Raw genomic sequence first — 23,008 nt, 5'->3', positions numbered from 1 at the left:
CATGGTCGACCCAAGGAAGGACACATGGTAAACAGTCCCTAAGGTTGAGGGGGCAGTTTCTACGCTAGCCAAACGCACGACTATTCCCATTGAGGACAATTGTGCTTTCAAAGATCCTATGGATAAAAAATTGGAGGGTTTGCTTAAAAAGATTTTTGTTCAGCAAGGTTACCTCCAACCAATTTTGTGCATTATTTCTGTCACTACGGCGGCGTGTTTCTGGTTCGATGAACTAGAAAAGTCGCTCAATAAGGAGACTCCATATGAGGAAGTCATGGACAGAATTCACGCACTTAAGTTAGCTAATTCCTTTATTTTAGATGCCGCTTTGCAATTAGCGAGATTAGCGGCGAAAAATTCAGGGTTTGCAATTGTGGCGCGCAGAGCGCTCTGGCTAAAGTCTTGGTCGGCGGATGTATCTTCCAAGACAAAATTGCTTAATATCCCTTTCAAAGGTAAGACCCTTTTTGGGCCAGAATTGAAAGAAATTATTTCAGACATCACTGGGGGGAAGGGCCATGCCCTCCCACAGGATAGGCCTTTCAAGGCTAAGAATAAGTCCCATTTTCGTTCCTTTCGTAATTTCAGGAACGGACCGGCTTCTAACTCTGCAGCCTCTAGGCAAGAGGGTAACGCTTCCCAGGCTAAACCAGCTTGGAAACCAATGCAAGGCTGGAACAAGGGTAAACAGGCCAAGAAGCCTGCTGCTGCTACCAAGACAGCATGAAGGGGTAGCCCCCGATCCGGGACCGGATCTAGTAGGGGGCAGACTCTCTCTCTTTGCTCAGGCTTGGGCAAGAGATGTTCCGGATCCCTGGGCACTAGAAATAGTCTCTCGGGGTTATCTTCTAGAATTCAAGGAACTTCCTCCAAGGGGAAGGTTCCACATGTCTCGCTTATCTTCAGATCAAATAAAGAGACAGGCATTCTTACATTGTGTAGAAGACCTGTTAAAGATGGGAGTGATACACCCAGTTCCAACAGTGGAACAAGGTCAGGGGTTTTACTCAAACCTGTTTGTAGTTCCCAAAAAAGAGGGAACTTTCAGACCAATTCTGGATTTAAAAATTCTAAACAAATTTCTCAGAGTTCCATCGTTCAAAATGGAAACCATTCGAACAATTTTACCTACAATCCAGGAGGGTCAATATATGACTACCGTGGATTTAAAGGATGCATACCTACATATTCCTATCCACAAAGATCATCATCAGTTCCTAAGGTTCGCCTTTCTGGACAAACATTACCAGTTCGTGGTTCTTCCGTTCGGTTTAGCCACTGCTCCCAGAATTTTCACAAAGGTGCTAGGGTCCCTTCTGGCGGTTCTAAGACCGAGGGGCATTGCAGTGGCACCTTATCTAGTCGACATTCTAATTCAAGCATCGTCTCTTTCCAAGGCAAAGGCTCATACAGACATTGTTCTAGCCTTTCTCAGATCTCACGGGTGGAAGGTGAACGTAGAAAAGAGTTCCCTGTCTCCGTCAACAAGAGTTCCCTTTTTGGGAACAATAATAGATTCTTTAGAAATGAAGATCTTCCTGACAGAAGTCAGAAAGTCAAAGCTTCTAAACGCTTGTCAAGTTCTTCACTCTATTCTGCAGCCTTCCATAGCTCAGTGCATGGAAGTAGTAGGATTGATGGTTGCAGCAATGGACATAGTTCCTTTTGCTCGAATTCATCTAAGACCATTACAACTGTGCATGCTCAATCAGTGGAATGGGGACTATGCAGACTTGTCTCCCCAGATTCAAGTAGACCAGGTAACCAGAGACTCACTCCGTTGGTGGTTGACTCAGGATCACCTGTCTCAGGGAATGAGTTTCCGCAGACCAGAGTGGGTCATTGTCACGACCGACGCCAGTCTATTAGGCTGGGGCGCGGTCTGGGATTCCCTGAAAGCTCAGGGTCTATGGTCTCGGGAAGAGTCTCTTCTCCCGATAAACATCCTGGAACTGAGAGCGATATTCAATGCGCTCCGGGCTTGGCCTCAACTAGCGAAGGCCGGATTCATAAGATTCCAGTCAGACAACATGACGACTGTAGCTTACATCAACCATCAGGGAGGAACAAAGAGTTCCTTGGTGATGAGAGAGGTATCCAAGATCATCAAATGGGTGGAGGATCACTCCTGCCATCTATCTGCAATTCACATCCCAGGAGTAGACAACTGGGAGGCGGATTATTTGAGTCGTCAGACTTTCCATCCGGGGGAGTGGGAACTCCACCCCGGAGGTCTTTGCCCAGTTAACTCAATTATGGGGCATTCCAGACATGGATCTGATGGCGTCTCGTCAGAACTTCAAGGTTCCTTGCTACGGGTCCAGATCCAGGGATCCCAAGGCGACTCTAGTGAATGCATTAGTGGCGCCTTGGTCGTTCAACCTAGCTTATGTGTTTCCACCGTTTCCTCTCCTTCCCAGGCTCGTAGCCAGGATCAAACAGGAGAAGGCCTCAGTGATTCTGATAGCTCCTGCATGGCCACGCAGGACTTGGTATGCAGACCTGGTGAATATGTCATCGGCTCCACCATGGAAGCTACCTTTGAGACAGGATCTTCTAGTACAAGGTCCATTCGAACATCCGAATCTAGTTTCTCTGCAGCTGACTGCTTGGAAATTGAACGCTTGATTTTATCCAAGCGTGGGTTTTCAAATTCAGTGATAGATACTCTGGTCCAAGCCAGAAAACCTGTGACTAGAAAGATTTACCATAAAATATGGAAAAAATATATCTGTTGGTGTGAATCCAAGGGATTCTCCTGGAGTAAGATTAAAATTCCTAAGATTCTCTCCTTTCTCCAAGAGGGTTTGGATAAAGGGTTGTCAGCGAGTTCCCTAAAAAGACAGATTTCTGCTTTATCTGTTTTGTTACACAAACGTCTGGCATCTGTGCCAGATGTACAAGCTTTTGTACAGGCTTTGGTCAGAATCAAGCCTGTTTACAGACCCATGACTCCTCCTTGGAGTCTAAATTTAGTTCTTTCAGTTCTTCAAGGGGTTCCGTTTGAACCTTTACATTCCATAGATATCAAGCTACTATCTTGGAAAGTTCTGTTTTTTGTTGCTATTTCTTCTGCTAGAAGAGTTTCTGAATTATCTGCTTTGCAGTGTGATCCACCCTATCTGGTGTTCCATTCAGATAAGGTTGTTTTGCGTACTAAACCTGGTTTTCTTCCAAAAGTAGTTTCCAACAAGAATATTAACCAGGAAATAGTTGTTCCTTCTCTGTGTCCAAATCCAGTTTCAAAGAAGGAACGTTTGTTACACAATTTAGATGTGGTCCGTGCTTTAAAGTTCTATTTAGACGCAACAAAGGATTTCAGACAAACTTCATCTTTGTTTGTCGTTTATTCTGGTAAGAGGAGAGGACAAAAAGCTACTGCTACCTCTCTTTCTTTCTGGCTGAAAAGCATCATCCGATTGGCTTATGAGACTGCCGGACGGCAGCCTCCTGAATGAATCACAGCTCACTCTACTAGGGCTGTGGCTTCCACATGGGCCTTCAAGAACGAGGCTTCTGTTGATCAGATATGTAAGGCAGCGACTTGGTCTTCTCTGCACACTTTTGCCAAATTCTACAAATTTGATACTTATGCTTCTTCGGAGGCTATTTTTGGGAGAAAGGTTTTGCAAGCCGTGGTGCCTTCCGTTTAGGTAACCTGATTTGCTCCCTCCCTTCATCCGTGTCCTAAAGCTTTGGTATTGGTTCCCACAAGTAATGGATGACGCCGTGGACCGGACACACCAATGTTGGAGAAAACAGAATTTATGCTTACCTGATAAATTACTTTCTCCAACGGTGTGTCCGGTCCACGGCCCGCCCAGGGGGCGGAGCCTGAAGAGGGGCTATATGGGCAGCTTTTGCTGTGCTCTTTGCCATTTCCTGTTGGGGAAGAGAATATTCCCACAAGTAAGGATGACGCCGTGGACCGGACACACCGTTGGAGAAAGTAATTTATCAGGTAAGCATAAATTCTGTTTTTTTTAATAATATTTAACATGTTCTTTTCTCCTTGTCTTTATACTTTTAGGCAGTTACTATGGAGTTAGAAACTGCAGTACACGAGAAAGAAGAATTAAAGCTTAGAGTTCATAGTTACATTTCTGAGGTTTCTCGGATTGAAACCTTAATGGCTGGTAAGGTGAGTAATTGTGCGATTCTAGAGATGAGACAAAAAACACTGGTATTTCTCTTGTTAAGTGTGTTCAGTCCACGGGTCATCCATTACTTATGGGATATATTCTCCTTCCCAACAGGAAGTTGCAAGAGGATCACCCAAGCAGAGCTGCTATATAGCTCCTCCCCTCACATGTCATACCCAGTCATTCTCTTGCAACCCTCAACAAAGAAGGAGGTCGCGAGAGGAGCTGGAGTTTTTACTTAATTATTCTTCAATCAAAAGTTTGTTATTTTAAATGGCACCGGAGTGTGCTGTTTTTCTATCTCAGGCAGTATTTGGAAGAAGAAACTGCCTGCGTTTTCTATGATCTTAGCAGGCGTAACTAAGATCCACTGGCTGTTCTCGACATTCTGAGGAGTGGGGTAACTTCAGAAAATGGGAATAGCATGCGGGGTCTCCCGCAAATGAGGTATGTGCAGTACAATATTTTCTGGGAATGGAATTGACTTAGAAAACACTGCTGTTACCCGTATGATGTAAGTACAGCCTTAAATGCAGTAGTAGTGACTGGTATCAGGCTGATAAATGTATGCACAGTAGAGTTATTTTCTAGGGACTAGAATTTGACTGAAAAAATACTGTTAATACTGATATAGTGTGTGAGCCTTAACTGCAGTAGAAGCGACTGGTAGCAGGCTTAGTAATAACTTTACACAGCATCTGAAATGTTGTTGTTTTTTTGTTTTTTTTTAAAACGTTTACTGGCATGTTAATCGTTTTGTGAGGTACTTTGGTGATATATCTTTTTGGGCATGATTTTTTTCCACACGGCTAACGTATATTTCTGCATAGAAACCGTTATACCAGGTCTCCCACTGTTGTATAGGAGTGGGAGGGACCTTTTTTTAGCGCCTTGTTGCGCAGTTAAAATTCTAGCACAGTCTTCCTGCTTCTTCCTCTTTGATCCAGGACGTCTCCAGAGAGCTCAGGGATCTTCAAAATTGACAGTGTGTTTGACTGTGATAAAAGCGTTAAATCTTAATTTGATATCCGTTTTTTGGGTACTGAGGGGTTAATCATCCTTTTGCTAATGGGTGCAATCCTCTGCTAATTAATACATTTAAAGAATTGTTGACTATAACTGAACTAGTTCTTTGTTATTCAATTGTGTTTTTTTTTAAAAAAAAGTGCTGCAGCGTTTTTTATATTGCTTGTAAACTTATTGAAGTAATTTCCAAGCTTGCTAGCTTCATTGCTAGTCTGTTTAAACATGTCTGATACAGAGGAATCTGCTTGTTCATTATGTTTAAAAGCCGATGTGGAGCCCAATAGAAATATGTGTACCAATTGTATTGATATTACTTTGAATAAAAGTCAATCTGTACCAATAAAGAAATTATCACCAGACAACGAGGGGGAAGTTATGCCGTCTAACTTTCCTCACGTGTCAGTACCTTCGTCTCCCTCGGGAGGTGCGTAAGATTGAGGCGCCAAGTACATCAAGGCCCTTACAAATCACTTTACATGATATGGCTAATGTTATGAAAGAAGTATTATACAATATGCCCGAGTTAAGAGGCAAGCGCGACAGCTCTGGGTTAAGGACAGAGCGCGCCGATGACACGAGAGCCATGTCTGATACTGCGTCACAATTTGCAGAACATGAGGACGGAGAGCTTCATTCTGTGGGTGACGGTTCTGATTCGGGGAGACCGGATTCAGAAATTTCAAATTTTAAATTTAAGCTTGAGAACCTCCACGTGTTGCTAGGTGAGGTGTTAGCGGCTCTGAATGATTGTGACACGGTGGCAATCCCAGAGAAATTATGTAGGCTGGATAAATACTATGCGGTACCGGTGTGTACTGACGTTTTTCCTATACCAAAGAGGCTTACAGAGATTATTAGCAAGGAGTGGGATAGACCCGGTGTGCCTTTTTCCCCTCCTCCGATATTTAGAAAAATGTTCCCTATAGACGCCACCACACGAGACTTATGGCAGACGGTCCCTAAGGTGGAGGGAGCAGTTTCTACTTTAGCCAAGCGTACCACTATCCCGGTGGAGGATAGCTGTGCTTTCTCAGATCCAATGGATAAAAAATTAGAGGGTTATCTTAAGAAAATGTTTGTTCAACAAGGTTTTATATTACAGCCTCTTGCATGCATTGCGCCTGTCACTGCTGCAGCGGCATTCTGGTTTGAGTCTCTGGAAGAGGCGATTCGCACAGCACCATTGGATGAATCTTTGAGCAAGATTAGAACCCTTAAGCTGGCTAATGCGTTTGTTTCGGATGCCGTAGTGCATTTAACCAAACTTACGGCTAAGCATTCCGGATTCGCCATACAGGCGCGCAGAGCGCTATGGCTTAAATCATGGTCAGCAGATGTAACTTCTAAGTCTAAACTACTAAACATTCCTTTCAAAGGGCAGACCTTATTCGGGCCCGGCTTGTTGGAAATTATTGCTGACATTACTGGAGGTAAGGGCCACACCCTTCCTCAGGACAGGGCCAAATCAAAGGCCAAACAGTCTAATTTTCGTGCCTTTCGTAATTTCAAGGCAGGAGCAGCATCAACTTCCTCCGCTCCAAAACAGGAAGGAACTACTGCTCGTTACAGACAGGGTTGGAAAGGCAACCAGTCATGGAACAAGGGCAAGCAGGCCAGAAAGCCTATTTCCGCCCCTAAGACAGCATGAAGACAGGGCCCCCTTTCCGGAGACGGATCTAGTGGGGGGCAGACTTTCTCTCTTCGCCCAGGCTTGGGCAAGAGATGTACAGGATCCCTGGACGTTGGAGATTATATCTCAGGGATACCTTCTGGATTTCAAAACTTTTCCTCCACAAGGGAGGTTTCATCTGTCATGGTTATCAACAAACCTAGTAAAGAAAGAGGCATTTCTACAATGTGTACAAAACCTCTTAGTGATGGGAGTGATCCACCCAGTTCCGCGAACGGAACAGGGGCAAGGGTTTTATTCAAATCTGTTTGTGGTTCCCAAGAAAGAGGGAACTTTCAGACCAATCTTAGACTTAAAAATCTTAAACAAATTCCTAAGGGTTCCGTCGTTCAAGATGGAAACCATTCGGACCATCCTACCCATGATCCAAGAGGGTCAATATATGACCACAGTGGACTTAAAGGATGCCTACCTTCACATACCGATTCACAAAGATCATTATCGGTACCTAAGGTTTGCCTTTCTAGACAGGCATTACCAGTTTGTAGCTCTTCCCTTCGGGTTAGCTACGGCCCAGAGAATTTTTACAAAGGTTCTGGGCTCACTTCTGGCGGTACTAAGACCACGAGGCATAGCGGTGGCTCCGTACCTAGACGACATTCTGATACAAGCGTCAAGTTTTCAAAATGCAAGGTCTCATACAGAGATAGTTCTAGCATTTCTGAGGTTGCATGGGTGGAAAGTGAACGTGGAGAAGAGTTCTCTGTTACCACTCACAAGGGTCCCTTTTCTAGGGACTCTTATAGATTCTGTAGAGATGAAGATTTACCTGACGGAGTCCAGGTTATCAAAGATTCTCAATGCTTGCTGTGTCCTTCACTCCATTCCAAGCCCATCAGTAGCTCAGTGCATGGAAGTAATCTGCTTAATGGTCGCGGCAATGGACATAGCGCCATTTGCGCGCCTACATCTCAGACCGCTGCAACTATGCATGCTAAGTCAATGGAACGGGGATTACTCAGATCTGTCCCCTTTGCTAAATCTGGACCAGGAGACCAGAGATTCTCTTCTCTGGTGGTTGTCACGGGTTCATCTGTCCAAAGGAATTACTTTTTACAGACCAGATTGGACGATTGTAACAACAGATGCCAGCCTACTAGGCTGGGGAGCAGTCTGGAACTCCCTGAAGGCTCAGGGATCGTGGACTCAGGAGGAGAGACTCCTCCCGATAAACATTCTAGAATTAAGAGCAATATTCAATGCTCTTCTAACTTGGCCTCAGTTAGCAACACTGAGGTTCATCAGATTTCAGTCGGACAACATCACGACTGTGGCTTACATCAATCATCAAGGGGGAACCAGGAGTTCCCTAGCGATGTTGGAAGTCTCGAAGATAATTCGCTGGGCAGAGTCTCACTCTTGCCACCTGTCAGCGATCTACATCCCAGGCGTGGAGAACTGGGAGGCGGATTTTCTAAGTCGACAGACCTTTCATCCGGGGGAGTGGGAACTTCACCCGGAGGTATTTGCTCAACTGATTCGTCGTTGGGGCAAACCGGATCTGGATCTCATGGCATCTCGCCAGAACGCCAAGCTTCCTTGTTACGGATCCAGGTCCAGGGACCCGGGTGCGGTGCTGGTAGATGCACTAGCAGCCCCTTGGGTTTTCAGCATAACTTATGTGTTTCCACCTTTTCCGTTGCTACCTCGACTGATTGCCAGGATCAAACAGGAGAGAGCATCGGTGATTCTGATCGCGCCCGCGTGGCCACGCAGGACCTGGTATGCAGACCTAGTGGACATGTCGTCCTGTCCACCATGGTCTCTACCCCTGAGGCAGGACCTTCTAATCCAGGGTCCTTTCAACCATCCAAACCTAATTTCTCTGAGGCTGACTGCTTGGAAATTGAACGCTTGATTCTATCAAAGCGTGGGTTTTCGGATTCGGTTATTGATACATTAATACAGGCTCGGAAACCTGTTACCAGAAAAATTTACCACAAGATATGGCTTAAATATTTATATTGGTGTGAATCCAAGAGTTACTCATGGAGTAAGGTTAGGATTCCTAGGATATTGTCTTTTCTACAAGAGGGTTTAGAAAAGGGCTTATCCGCTAGTTCGCTAAAGGGACAGATTTCTGCTCTGTCTATTCTTTTACACAAGCGTCTGGCAGAGAATCCAGACGTCCAGGCTTTTTGTCAGGCTTTGGCTAGGATTAAGCCTGTGTTTAAAACTGTTGCTCCTCCGTGGAGCTTAAACTTGGTTCTCAAAGTTCTTCAGGGTGTTCCGTTTGAACCCCTTCATTCCATTGATATTAAGCTTTTATCTTGGAAAGTTCTGTTTTTGATGGCTATTTCCTCGGCTCGAAGAGTCTCTGAGTTATCTGCCTTACATTGTGATTCTCCTTATCTGATCTTTCATTCAGACAAGGTAGTCCTGCGTACTAAACCTGGGTTTTTACCTAAGGTTGTTTCTAACAGGAATATCAATCAAGAGATTGTTGTTCCATCGTTATGTCCTAATCCTTCTTCAAAGAAGGAACGTCTTTTGCATAATCTAGACGTCGTCCTTGCCCTGAAGTTCTACTTACAGGCAACTAAAGATTTTCGACTAACTTCTTCTCTGTTTGTCGTTTACTCTGGACAGAGGAGAGGTCAAAAGGCTTCGGCTACCTCTCTCTCTTTTATGCTTCGTAGCATAATACGCTTTGCCTATGAGACTGCTGGACAGCAGCCTCCTGAAAGAATTACAGCTCATTCCACTAGAGCTGTGGCTTCCACCTGGGCCTTTAAGAATGAGGCCTCTGTTGAACAGATTTGCAAGGCTGCAACTTGGTCTTTACTTCATACTTTTTCCAAATTTTACAAATTTGACACTTTTGCTTCTTCGGAGGCTGTTTTTGGGAGAAAGGTTCTACAGGCAGTGGTTCCTTCTGTTTAATGTTCCTGCCTTGTCCCTCCCATCATCCGTGTACTTTAGCTTTGGTATTGGTATCCCATAAGTAATGGATGACCCTTGGACTGAACACACTTAACAAGAGAAAACATAATTTATGCTTACCTGATAAATTTATTTCTCTTGTAGTGTGTTCAGTCCACGGCCCGCCCTGTCTTTTTGAGGCAGGTTCTAAATTTTAAATTATAACTCCAGTCACCACTGCACCCTATAGTTTCTCCTTTCTCGTCTTGTTTCGGTCGAATGACTGGATATGACATGTGAGGGGAGGAGCTATATAGCAGCTCTGCTTGGGTGATCCTCTTGCAACTTCCTGTTGGGAAGGAGAATATATCCCATAAGTAATGGATGACCCGTGGACTGAACACACTACAAGAGAAATAAATTTATCAGGTAAGCATAAATTATGTTTTTGTAATTGGAGACAAGACACTTGGAAGTTGCTTTCCTTTATGTTAGTGTGTGCTAATTATAGCGCTAATACAATTGGTTCTGTATTTCATGAATCATTAAACAAGTTATATTACAAGGTTCTTCTGTTTCGGTATGTGTCTGTTTAAATTATTCTGTGTGTTTATTTGGGCTCAACACTAACCTCTTCCACAGCACCGTGATTTGTGCATAAGCTCTCGTCTTTTCAGAGGTCACTTTAGTATGTAGCTCCTGGCTCTCTGTAGCTAACTCTTTATGTGGAAATTTCCTGAATACCAACTCCCCATAAGGGGATGTGCTACCCTGATCTTAAAGTGAATGTTAAGTTTTTAATGAGAAAGTGAACGCTTTTTAAAAAAAATACTCTTAAAACAGGGGCACTTTCATTCATTAAATTTTACTTGTAAGGGTCTTTTTTTTTTTTTTTTTTAATACCTTTTATTTATGAAAACAGACCGGCGATCTTCCGCCCGCAGCTCCTACTGTACTTAGCACATTGCGTGCACCCCAAGGCGTCCAGCTCGTGAGGCCACACAACGATTGGAGGAAGGCGGATTCGTCATCAATATGCTAATTACAGCAGGAGCTGCGGGCTGAGGATCGCCTTTCTGCTTTCATAAAGAAAAAGGTAAGTATTTTAATAAAAGATGCTTAAATGTAACGTTTAATGAATGAAAGTGCCCCTGTTTTTAAAAGTATTTTTAAACTCTGGGCACTTTCTCATTAAACTTTTCATTCACTTTAAAGAGTGGTCATCTCCGCTAGACAATGTAGACTTAACAACCATTAATAAGAAGGCACTGGGAAGTAAAGTGTTCACTGGGCTACAACATTTAAAAACAGTTTATTTCAGCATATTGATATCTGGTCACAAACCAGTGCCACATTTGTATCTAATAAGATTCATGCCCCTTCGACTGAATATTAGAATAGGTAAAGAAAAGAGTTTCTATATTATTAGCCATTCTGAAAGTGAATGCATGGGTGATTAGAATGACCTCACTATGAATGTTTAAAAAACATTTTGACTAAGGTGTTTAAGAAGAAAGATACAGAATCTCTCATTTGCATTTTTTTTGTGTGTTCTTTTTAATGAGTTTCAAAGAAATACAAATTACATTTTTTGACACGGTGAAGAAAACCAGAAAATGTTACACCTCTAAAAAAAAATGTATAACTGATCTAAAGCATTGGAAATACTTTGTATATGATTCTTTTGCCATATAAATAATACTAAATAATAGAAGCTGAAGAGTACATAGATTCTAGTTGAAGGTTTGCAGACGTTTGAGATAACCTAGACTCCTTTTGATGCTTTGTGTCAAATAATGAAATCGGATATATTCTTCGAAAGCGTAGCTGTCTATTTTATATTTGTGCCCTATTTGACTTATATATATGTATATATTAAATATTTATATTATGCCTATTAATCCACTTTATTTTTATTTTGAAAAGGAAAATCAATAATATTTTATTGTGACCAATTTGCTTGATTTTGTTACTCTGAGAATCTCATTTATTTTCTATTTGGTATCTATCCTATTGGTTTTAACCTAATATTTCTGTTGTAATCACCGTCCATCTTCTTTAGGAACAAGAGAATCGTGATCTTCTGGATCAATTCAGGATGGTCCATAGCCAAGCTGAGGAATGGGAGATAAAAGCCCAAAATGCAGAGGGTGAGAGCAGCTCCATAAAATTAGAGCTTCTTTCTGTGGATACGGATAGAAGACATCTTCGAGAAAGATTGGATCACTTGGAAAATGAAATCCAAGAGGTACAGCCCTTGATATTGCTTTGGTCTACCTGCGATATGCTTCTAAACCTAAATCACGCTAGTGTTGTGTTATTCAATTCAGGCTTTTACTGTTCTTGCAAACACTAATCAGATTATTGGGACATAGTTATCCTAAAATAGCTTGATTTATTTTAAGGAGCATTAAAGAATTTTCTGTATATAGTAGTAACCATATTTTTCTTGAAAAAAGACATTGAACTCAGTTGAATCTCCCATAAACTGTATAACTAAAACAAATGCTATATTGCAGTATATAGTCATTTATTTTGCCTGCTTCCCTGTAAAATACCTACTTGCTTCCTCCCATAAAAGCTCAAGCACAAATCGTCTATATGCAGACGCTGCAGTTTGTTTGACCTGGCTACATACTAGAGATGTGCAATCAAGACTTTAGCGTGTTGCTGTTGCACAAGGATAAATTTGGCCACAAAAATAGCCAAGCAGCATGAAAGGCCACCGCACCAACCTTCTGCATTTGGAGGTTCACAAAACCTCTGAATTCACATATCTACTACATACTACAATAATTGCTTAGAGCAGTGCGCCAACTCATTTACAACTAGTTCTTACTGGTCTCAATCCACTCAGATAAGAAATGTACTCACCAGGGTTCCCACTAGTTTTATTTTTGGTCTGCAAAACCCTGTATGTTGTACAAAGTCACAATATTAGATGTTTTAAACACATTTATTTAGTATGTAGAACTTGCAGTATTAAATGCAAATGAGATCCCTTTAAGAGAGGAATGATGGAAATAGTTTTATGTTTCTGCTGATGTGTTAGTTTGGACTAAGCAATATCTGTGGTGACTAAATGTTCTGTGTGTGCCTGGTATATCATGCAATTAAATATCCACTCTCAAATTAAATGCTTACTTTAGATAAGTTATTATTATTAGAATTTATTTGTATAGCGCCGCCAAATTCCGTAACGCTGGGTACGATGATAGGGATATACAATGACAAGGATTTGTGCTAAATACAAAACATAACCAACTAAACAAATCTAATACAGGAGGAAGAGGGCCCTGCTCTGGAGAGCTCACAGCCTACAGGTTTAGGGTGCAGAGACATAAGGTTGGGGTAGCTTGTCACATCGGTTGTAGTTGCAGCAGTGAGTCAGGCAGTTCATGTATTAGTTTGGTTAGGATGAGAGATGGAGGATATATGGTATGCCTCTTTGAATAGGTGGGTTTTCAAGGAGCGTCTGAAGTTATACAAAGTTGGAGACAGTCTTATGGAGCGGGGTAGAGAGTTCTAGAGGACAGGAGCAGCACGTGTGAGGTCTTGGAGACGGGAGTGGGACGTAGAGATAAGAATAGTGGATAGACGTAGGTTAGAGTTTGATCAAGAGGACGGGATGGGGAATATTTTACAATGAGAGAGGAAATATAGTTGGGAGTTAGACTGTTGAGTGCTTTGTAAGTTAGGGTTAATTCTTTAAATTATATTCTGGACTGTATGGGGAGCCAGTATAGAGACTGGCAGAGCGGAGCAGCTGATGTAAATCGGTGACTTAGGTGGATGAGTCTAGCAGAAGCATTCATAATAGATTAGAGGGAGGAGAGGCTGTTTTGGAAGGCCATTTAGAAGTAGATTGCAATAATCAATGCGTGACAAAATGAGGGACTTAATTATTATTTTTGTAGTTTCTTGAGTAAGGAAGGGACGAATTCTGGAAATGTTGCAGAGGTGTGAACGGCCGGATTTGGTAAGCGCTTGTATATGTGGGTTGTATGTGAGTTCTGAGTCAAGTGTGACCCCAAGATAGTGGACCTGGTGTAAGGTGTTGAGAATAGAGTCTCCAACCGTCAGAGAACTGTCAGGTGTTGGATGTTTTCAAGAGGGGGGAATAAGAAGCAGCTCAGTTTTGGACAGATTGAGTTGGAGGTAGCGTGAAGATCTCCAAGAGGAAATTGCAGAGGCGCAGTTGGAAATCTGGTTGAGTAAAGAGGGAGAGATATCAGGAGAGAAAAGATAGATTTGGGTATCATCAGCATATAAGTGGTACTGGAATCCAAAGGAGGCTATAAGTTTTCCAAGGGAGGATGTATAGGGAGCACTCCAACTGAGAGAGGCATAGGATCAGAAAATATGTTGTCAAAGGAAACTGTTAGCAAACAGTTAGTAAAAAAAAATGGTTAGTAAATAAGTAAAATAAATTTGTATGCAACTAGTTGAATAACACAACAGAGTATAAAAATATACGCACATTGATCTGCTTTGTATGAAAAGCTGGCATGGTTTTATTATAGATGGCAGAATCTGTTTACTGCATAAGCCAGTACAATTTTATATCTTTTATGTTCAGTAGCATTACAGGTAAATTGTTACTCTTTATTGTAATGAAATTGTATTTATTTCATAGAAAGACTTTCAAAATGTATGTGACTTTGTTTAAAGGTGCTATTAAAGGGACAGTCTACTTTATTTATTTTTTTTGGTTTAATTAAAAAGATAACGCCTTTACTACCCATTCCCCAGCTTTGCACAACCAACGTTGTTATATTAATATACTTTATTACTTCTAAATCTCTGCCTTTTTACAAAGTCCTGCAGGATGCCTCTTATCGCAGTGCATTTTATTACAATGCTAGTTCATTTGTGCCATACAGTTAACATTCTGCTCACTCCTGTGGAGTTATGCATGAACCAGCACTAATTAGCTAAAATACAAGTTTGTAAAAAGCACTGTGATAAGGGGGCAGTCTGCAGAGGCTTAGATACAAGGTAATCATTGAGGTAAACAGTTTATTAAAGGGACATGAAACCCCCCAAAAATGATTTAATGATTCAGATAGAGCATACAATTTTAAACAAATTTCCAATTGACTTCTTTTATCTAATTTGCTTACTTCGCTTGGTATCCTTTTTTAAAAAGCATACTTAGGTAGGCTTAGATGCTGGGAACTAGCTATTGATTGGTGACTGCACATATATGCCTCTTATAATTGGCTTACCAACGTGTTCAGTTAGCTCCCAGTAGTGCATTGATGCTCCTTCAAGAAAAGATACCAAGAGAATAAAACAAAATTTATAATATAAGTAAGTTGGAACGTTTTTTTTAAAAGTGTGCTCTATCTGAATCATGGTAAAAAAACTAGGATTTCATGTCCCTTTCAATATAACAGTCAAAGGCCAAATTCTAGTTCTCCTTCAGCACCAAAGCCAGGGGCAGTACAAGATATGTGTGCAACATACCACATTCTGTCAATGATTATAACTCCATGTAGAATATATCTGGTCATGCTACATCCCCCTTCACCATTATTATTTCATATGACATCTGTCAACTATTATAGGATCACAATCCATTAGTAATATAAGTGTATATGCGATTAAATAAATGTTTATTTTTACAAGTTTTGCGCTCAATCTGGGAACGACCTATAGCATAATATCTTGTTCTATGGCTAGTTACCACCCAAGAAGCAGCCTATTTTTGCTCAACATGTGCCTTTCACAGAGAAGAACTTTCCTGTAGCATATCAGTCTGATCCTGACTTAACAGTACAGTCCAGCATCAAATTACCAGGCAATCCCTCTCTGAACAAGACAAAACGGCAAAACCCCAGACTTACATTTCAGCCTATTGTGGGCCTCGTCAGTGAGGTGCAGCCATATCCCTCTAGGCATACTGAGCAACGAGTCCACGTCTGGACTCCCGCATTACTCTTAGGGAGACTTCCCTAAGAGTCCTAATTTGCATAAATAAAAAAAGAGAAGCACTCAGCCTGGGAACGAACAACAGCATAATAGCTTGTTCTATGGCTGGTTACCACCCAAGAAGCAGCCTCTTTTTGCTCAACATGTGCCTTTCACAGGGAAGAATTTTCATGTAGCATATCAGTCTGATCCTGACTTAACATACTGAGCAAAAAGTACAAATTGTATTACATTTAGAAAAAATAATATCCTTTTTTAAGATATTTCTGCAAATGATATGAGCGCTATCTTTCTTGATTTTATTTTATTATATTGCAGCATATGAACGCCCATTTAGCATATGAATCCCAGATCTCATCCATGGCCAAAGCTATGTCCAAGCTAGAAGACCAGCTGAGACAGGCACAAAATGAAAATGCTTCAGTCTTATCTGACTTGTCTTCTGTTAGAGAACTCTGCGTAAAATTGGACTCCAGCAAAGAGCACTTCTCAAGACAACTCACAGCCCGTAACATGGAACAGGAAAGGGTAGGTGTTGTGTACATTGTCTGTATGATTTTTGTTTTATTTTCTCTTAAGCCTATTTTCAGTCTTGGTAATTTAATTTAAAAAAAAAAGGCAGAAGGTTTTCCAAACAAATCCATTTAAATACTGAGGTTAGAATAATGTTTACAGCTGCATGGTAGTTCTGATATAGTATAAGTTTACTGGATTGTTCAGTGTTAAACGTAATTTCTTTTCTAAGATATGGTGAGTCCACGGCGTCCTCAATTACTGTTGGGAATATCACTCCTGGCCAGAAGGAGGAGGCAAAGAGCACCACAGCAAAGCTGTTAAGTATCCCTCCCCTTCCCACAATCCCCAGTCATTCTCTTTGCCGTTAGTGCATGGAGGAGCAACATAACCTCAGTGGCTTACATCAACCACCAGGGGGGGGGACTCAGTTCCTTAGCCATGGAGGAGATGGCTCGGATTATTCAGTGGGCGGAAGCTCACCATTGCTGTCTATCTGCCATCCACATTCCGTGAGTGGACAACTGGGAAGCAGATTTTCTGAGCAGACAGACTTTTCATCCCGGGGAGTGGGAACTCCATCCGGAGGTGTTTTACAGGTAAACCATCAAATGGGAGGTACCGGAATTGGATCTGATGGCGTCTCGTCAGAACGGCAAGCTTCCAAATTACGGTTCGAGGTCAAGGGATCCTCAGGTTGTCCAGATAGATGCTCTGGCAGTTTCTTGGAACTTCAGGTTGGCATATCTATTTCCTCCGTTTGCTCTCCTTCTGCGAGTCATTACTCGTATCAAGCAGGAGATGGCATCGGTGATTCGAATAGCTCCTGCGTGGCCTCGCAGGATCTGGTATGCAGATCTGGTGGAAATGTCATCTCTACCACCGTGGAGACTCCTCTGAGGATGGACTTTCTACTTCAGGGTCCTTTTCTTCACCCAAATCTCGTTTCTCTGAAACTGACTGCTTGGAGATTGAACGCTTAATTTTATCTAAGCGTGGATTTTCTGATTCGTTCATTGAGACCATGATTCAGGCTCGTAAGCCCATTACCAGAAAGATTTATCATAAGATATGGCGTAAATATCTTCATTGGTGTGAATCCAAGCGATACTCTTGGAGTGGGGTCAGGATTCCAAGAATTTTATCTTTTCTCCAGGAACGTCTGGAGAAAGGTTTATCTGTCAGTACTTTGAAGGGCCAGATTTCGGCTCTATCTATTTTGCTGCACAAGCATTTGGCGGATGTGCCAGATGTGCAATCCTTGGTCAGAATAAGGCCTGTGTTTAAATCTGTTGCTCCTCCGTGGAGCCTTAATCTTGTTCTTAAAGTTTTGCAACAGGCTCCGTTTGAGCCAATGCATTCCATAGATGATATTAAGTTATCTTGGAAGGTTTTGTTTCTTACCGCTATCTCTTCTGCTCGGAGAGTTTTCTGAACTTTCAGCTTTGCAGTGCGATTCGCCTCATCTTATATTTCATATTTGTACAAGGTTTGGTTTTCTTCCGAAGGTTGTGTCCGATAGAAATATTAATCAAGAGATTGTTGTTCCTTCTCTGTGTCCTAATCCTTCTCATAAGGAACGTCTGTTACACAACCTGAACGTTGTGCGTGCTCTTAAATTTTATTTGCAGACGACCAAGTATTTTCGTCAGTCTTCTGCATTGTTTGTGGCTACTGCTTTACCTCTGGTTGAGAAGTATTATTAGTTTGGCTTATGAGACTGCTGGACAGCAGCCTCCTGAGAGAATCACAGCTCATTCTACCAGGGCTGTTTCTTCTTCTTGGGCTTTCAAGAATGAAGCTTCTGTTGAGCAGATTTGCAAGGCTGCTACTTGGTTTTCATTGCATACTTTTTCCAAATTTTATAAGTTTTTTGCCTTCTGTTTAGATCTTCCTGTCTTGGCCCTCCCTAGTCCTCAGTGTCCTTTAACTTGGGTATTGGTTCCCAACAGTAATTGAGGACGCTGTGGACTCGCCATATCTTAGGAAAGAAAACAAAATGTATGCTTACCTAATAAAAAAAATTCTTTCCGGATATGGTGAGTTCACTGCCCCACCCTGGTTTTTAAAGACAGGTTGTTGTTTTTTTACTAAACTTCAGGCACCTCTACACCTTGTGTTTCTCCTTTTCTCCATTTTCCTTTGGTTGAATGACTGGGGATTGTGGGAAGGGGAGGGATACATAACAGCTTTGCTGTGGTGCTCTTTACCACCTCCTGCTGGCCAGGAGTGATATTCTCAACAGTAATTGAGGACACCGTGGACTCACCATATCCGGAAATAAATTAATTTATCAGGTAAGCATAAAGTTTGTTTTTTTCAGACACTTTGGATTGGATGAACAATTTAAAAAAAAAAATTATATTTTATAAATTCATCAGTTTTGTGGGCTGCTCTCTCTGCGACTAACTATGCATTAAAAATAAATTTGTTGAACATTTTGTGTTGAAAAAAAATAACTTTTTAATATAAAGAGATAGGGAAGCAAGTACCTACAGCATAAAATGCTGGACCAATCTGTAAGAGATTTAGCATGCATAGACATTTCATTATCTAGTATGTTTTTTGTTTGTTTTTAATTTAAAAGGACAGTCAACCCAAAAATTACTGCTACTTGTTTAGATTAGTTAATTAACAATCTTTACATCAAACTCTAGCCCAATTTTCATCTAAATAAACTTTGGCAGAAAATACACTTACTAGATCTCATCTGGCTGTTTTGAAATGGCCACCTGACTCCTCCTCCTCTGACGTCTCCCAAAAGCTTGAACTGCAGCACTAGTACAGGATCCTCTCGTCCCTGCACGCTCCTTTCATTCAGTTCATCTAGGGTATTTGCTCAAAGAAAAGATACCATGAGCAACTTTGTTTTTTTTGTTTTTTTACCTTTAGCCGTACGTTGTAGTTTGCATTTTTATTATAAATATTATAAACTTGTGTTTCTAATAAAGGTTATTTATATTACTGTTACCAGGATTACTTCTAATCTGATTGGGACCCTGATGCCAAAATGGATAATTTGTGTAGTCCGTGCACATTTATCTTGCACATGCTGAGAGTAGCACTAGTGAAGTCATTAAGCATGTCACAGATGCAAATACAAATAGATTCTTATTCTAAAGGTATTTTAATGCATTTCTTGTATTTCCATTTTTATACAATGTTCTTTTGTACAGCCCCTGGCACTGATCTGATCTGATCTGAGGCAAGCTTTGGCAGGTAGGGGGTTAACCTCCGGCTGTGTTTTCCCTGAACGGACAGGTCTCCTGCCTAATTTCATAACCTGCATTGATTGGAGCATCCTCCCCCACTGGCATCATCCCTGAACAAGTCCAGCAGAGCGGACGAGAAATGATCATAACTACGTGTGATTAACGTGTGAAAAAGCACATCCACACCACCTTCTTGCCTCAAGGTTTAAAAAATGGTATCCTTTGCCAGCAGTTAGTTTGGAGTTTTGGGAAAAGATCCCCAGAGTTGATGGGGCTGTTTCTACTCTTGCCAAACGTACTACTATTCCTATGGAAGATAGTACTTCCTTTAAGGACCCTTTAGATAGGAAACCTGAATCTTTTCTAAGGAAAGCTTATTTATATTCTGGCTATATTCTCAATCCTGCCATTTCTATGGCTGATGTTGCAGCTGCATCAACTTTTTGGTTGGAAAGTTTAGCGCAACAGGAAACAGATCCTGATTTGTCTAGCATTGTTCGCTTGCTTCAACATGCTAAACATTTTATCTGTGATGCCATTTTTTGATGTCATCAAAATTGATGTTAAATCAATGTCTTTAGCTATTTTAGCTAGAAGAGCTTTGTGGCTCAAATATTGGAATGATGATATGGTATCTAAATCTAGATTACTATCTCTTTCTTTCCAAGGTAATAATTTATTTGGTTCTCATTTGGATTCGATTTTTTTCAACTTTCACTGGGGGGAAGGGAGTTTTTTTTGCCTCAGGATAAAAGACCTAACCATTTTCGTTCCTTTTGACAAAATAAGGAACAGAAACCAAATCCTTCCCCCAAAGAATCTAGTTCCAATTGGAAACCTTCTTCAAGTTGGAATAAATCCAAGCCGTTTAAGAAACCAAAGCCAGCCCCCAAGTCTGCATGAAGGTGTTGCCCTCATTCCAGCTCAGCTGGTACGGGGAAGATTAAGATTCTTCCAAAGTATTTGGGCAGATTCTGTCCAAAATCAATGGATTCAGAGTATTGTCTCTCAATGGTACCAAATAGGATTCAGAGTAAAACCTCATGTGAGAAGATTTCTTCTCTCACGCATCCCAGCAAATCCAGTAAAGGCTCAGGCTTTTCTGAAGTGTGTTTCAGACCTAGAGCTTTCAGGGGTAATCATGCCAGTTCCATTTCAGGAGTCTGGGGTTTTATTCAAATCTATTCATTGTTCCAAAGAATTAAAATTCATTCTGGCCAGTTCTGGATCTGAAAATTTTGAATCGTTTTGTAAGAGTGCCAACTTTCAAAATGGTGACTATAAGGACTATTCTGCCTTTTGTTCAGCAAGATCATTATATGTCCACGATAGACTTACAGGATGCATATCTTCATATTCCGATTCATCCAGACCACTATCAGTTTCTGAGATTCTCTTTTCTAGACAAGCATTACCAATTAGTCGCTCTTCCATTTGGCCTAGCGACAGCTCCAGTAATCTTTTCAAAGGTTCTCGGGGCCCTACTCTCTGTAATCAGAGAACAGGGTATTGCAGTGTTTCCTTATTTGGACGATATCTTGGTACTAGCTCAGTCTTTACATTCTGCAGAGTCTGACACAAATCAACTAGTGTTGTTTCTTTAAAGACATGGTTGGAGGATCAATTTACCAAAAAGTTCCTTGATTCCTCAGACAAGGGTCACCTTTTTAGGTCTCCAGATAGATTTAGTGTCCATGACTCTGTCTCTAACAGACAAGGGACGATTAACATTGGTTTCAGTTTGTCGGAACCTTCAGTCTCAATCATTCCCTTCAGTGGCTATGTGCATGGAAGTTTTAGGTCTCATGACTGCAGCATCGGACGCAATCCCTTTTGCTCGTTTTCATATGAGACCTTTCCAGCTTTGTATGCTGAATCAATGGTGCAGGGATTATACAAAGATATCACAATTAATATCCTTAAATCCCAATGTTCGACTCTCTCTCTCTGACTTGGTGGTTAGACCACCATCGTATACTTCAAGGGGCCTCTTTTGTTTGTCCATCCTGGACTGTGATCACAACAGATGCAAGTCTTTCAGGTTGGGGAGCTGTCTGGGGATCTCCGACAGCACAAGGGGTTTGGAAATCTCAAGAGGTGAGGTTACCAATCAATATTTTAGAACTCTCTGCTATTTTCAGGGCTCTTCAGGTTTGGCCTCTGTTGAAGAGAGAACCGTTCATTTGTTTTCAGACAGACAATATCACAACTGTGGCATATGTCAATCATCAGGGTGGGACTCACAGTCCCCTAGCTATGAAAGAAATATCTTGGATACTTTCTTGGGCGGAATCCAGCTCCTGTCTAATTTCTGAGGTTCATATCCCAGGTGTAGACAATTGGGAAGCGGATTATCTCAGCCGTCAGACATTACATCCGGGGGAGTGGTCGCTCCATCCAGATGTGTTTTTCAGATTGTTCAGATGTGGGGTCTTCCAGAAATAGATCTGATGGCTTCCCATCTAAACAAGAAACTTCCCAGGTACCTGTCCAGGTCCAGGGATCCTCAGGCGGAGACAGTAGATGTGTTGGCAGTTCCTTGGTGTTACCAACCTGCTTATATCTTCCCGCCTCTAGTTCTTCTTCCAAGAGTGATTTCCAAGATCATCATGGAACGATCGTTTGTGTTGCTGGTAGCTCCAGCATGGCCTCACAGGTTTTGGTATGCGGATCTTGTTCGGATATCCAGTTGCCAACCTTGGCCACTTCCTTTAAGACCAGACCTTCTGTCTCAAGGTCCATTTTTCCATCAGGATCTCAAATCATTAAATTTGAAGGTATGGAAATTGAACGCCTAGTGCTTAGTCATAGAGGTTTCTCTGACTCCGTGATTAATACTATGTTACAGGCTTGTAAATCTGTTTCTAGGAAGATTTATTATCGAGTTTGGAAGACTTATATTTCATGGTGTTCTTCTCATAAATTCTTCTGGCATTTTTTTAGAATTCCTAGAATTTTACAGTTTCTTCAGGATGGTTTTGATAAAGATTTGTCTGCAAGTTCCTTGAAGGGACAAATCTCTGCTCTTTGTTTTATTTCACAGAAAGATTGCTAAGTTTCCTGATATTCACTGTTTTGTACAGGCTTTGGTTCGTATCAAGCCTGTCATTAAATCAATCTCTCCTCCTTGGAGTCTTTTAATTTGGTTTTGAAGGCTTTACAGGTTCCTCCGTTTGAGCCTATGCATGCTTTGGACATTAAACTACTTTCTTGGAAGGTGTTGTTCCTTTTGGCCATCTCTTCTGCTAGAAGAGTTTCCGAATTATCTGCTCTTTCTTGTGAATCTCCTTTTCTGATTTTCCATCAGGATAAGGCAGTTTTGTGGACTTCATTTAAATTTCTACCTAAAGTTGTGAATTCTAACAACATTAATAGAGAAATTGTTGTTCCTTCTTTGTGTCCTAATCCTAAGAATTCTTTGGAGAGATCCTTACATTCTTTGATGTTGTAAGAGCTTTGAAATATTATGTTGAAGCTACTAAAATCTTCAGGAAGACTTCTAGTCTATTTGTTGTCTATTTTGGTTCTAGGAAAGGTCAGAAGGCTTCTGCCATTTTCTTGGCATCTTGGTTAAAGCTTTTGATTCATCAGGCTTATTTGGAGTCGGGTCAGGCCCCGCCTCAGAGAAT

At 41.4% G+C, this 23,008-nt stretch overlaps 1 protein-coding gene across 1 annotated transcript in view; it reads left to right on the top strand.

Moving 5' to 3' along the window:
• Window positions 1–23,008, top strand: part of CEP135 (centrosomal protein 135) — a 213,046-nt gene that overhangs the window by 129,712 nt on the left and 60,326 nt on the right. Inside the window, exons 19-21 of the mRNA XM_053703945.1 lie at window positions 4,031–4,141; window positions 11,783–11,968; window positions 15,973–16,182. Of these exons, the coding sequence (XP_053559920.1) occupies window positions 4,031–4,141; window positions 11,783–11,968; window positions 15,973–16,182 (507 nt within the window). The remainder of the gene's footprint in view (window positions 1–4,030; window positions 4,142–11,782; window positions 11,969–15,972; window positions 16,183–23,008) is intronic.

This window comes from Bombina bombina, chromosome 2 (genome assembly GCF_027579735.1).
Source record: "Bombina bombina isolate aBomBom1 chromosome 2, aBomBom1.pri, whole genome shotgun sequence".
Lineage (NCBI taxonomy): Eukaryota > Metazoa > Chordata > Amphibia > Anura > Bombinatoridae > Bombina > Bombina bombina.
Note: the sequence above shows the minus strand (reverse complement) of the source record. Positions and strands in the feature narration are given on the sequence as shown.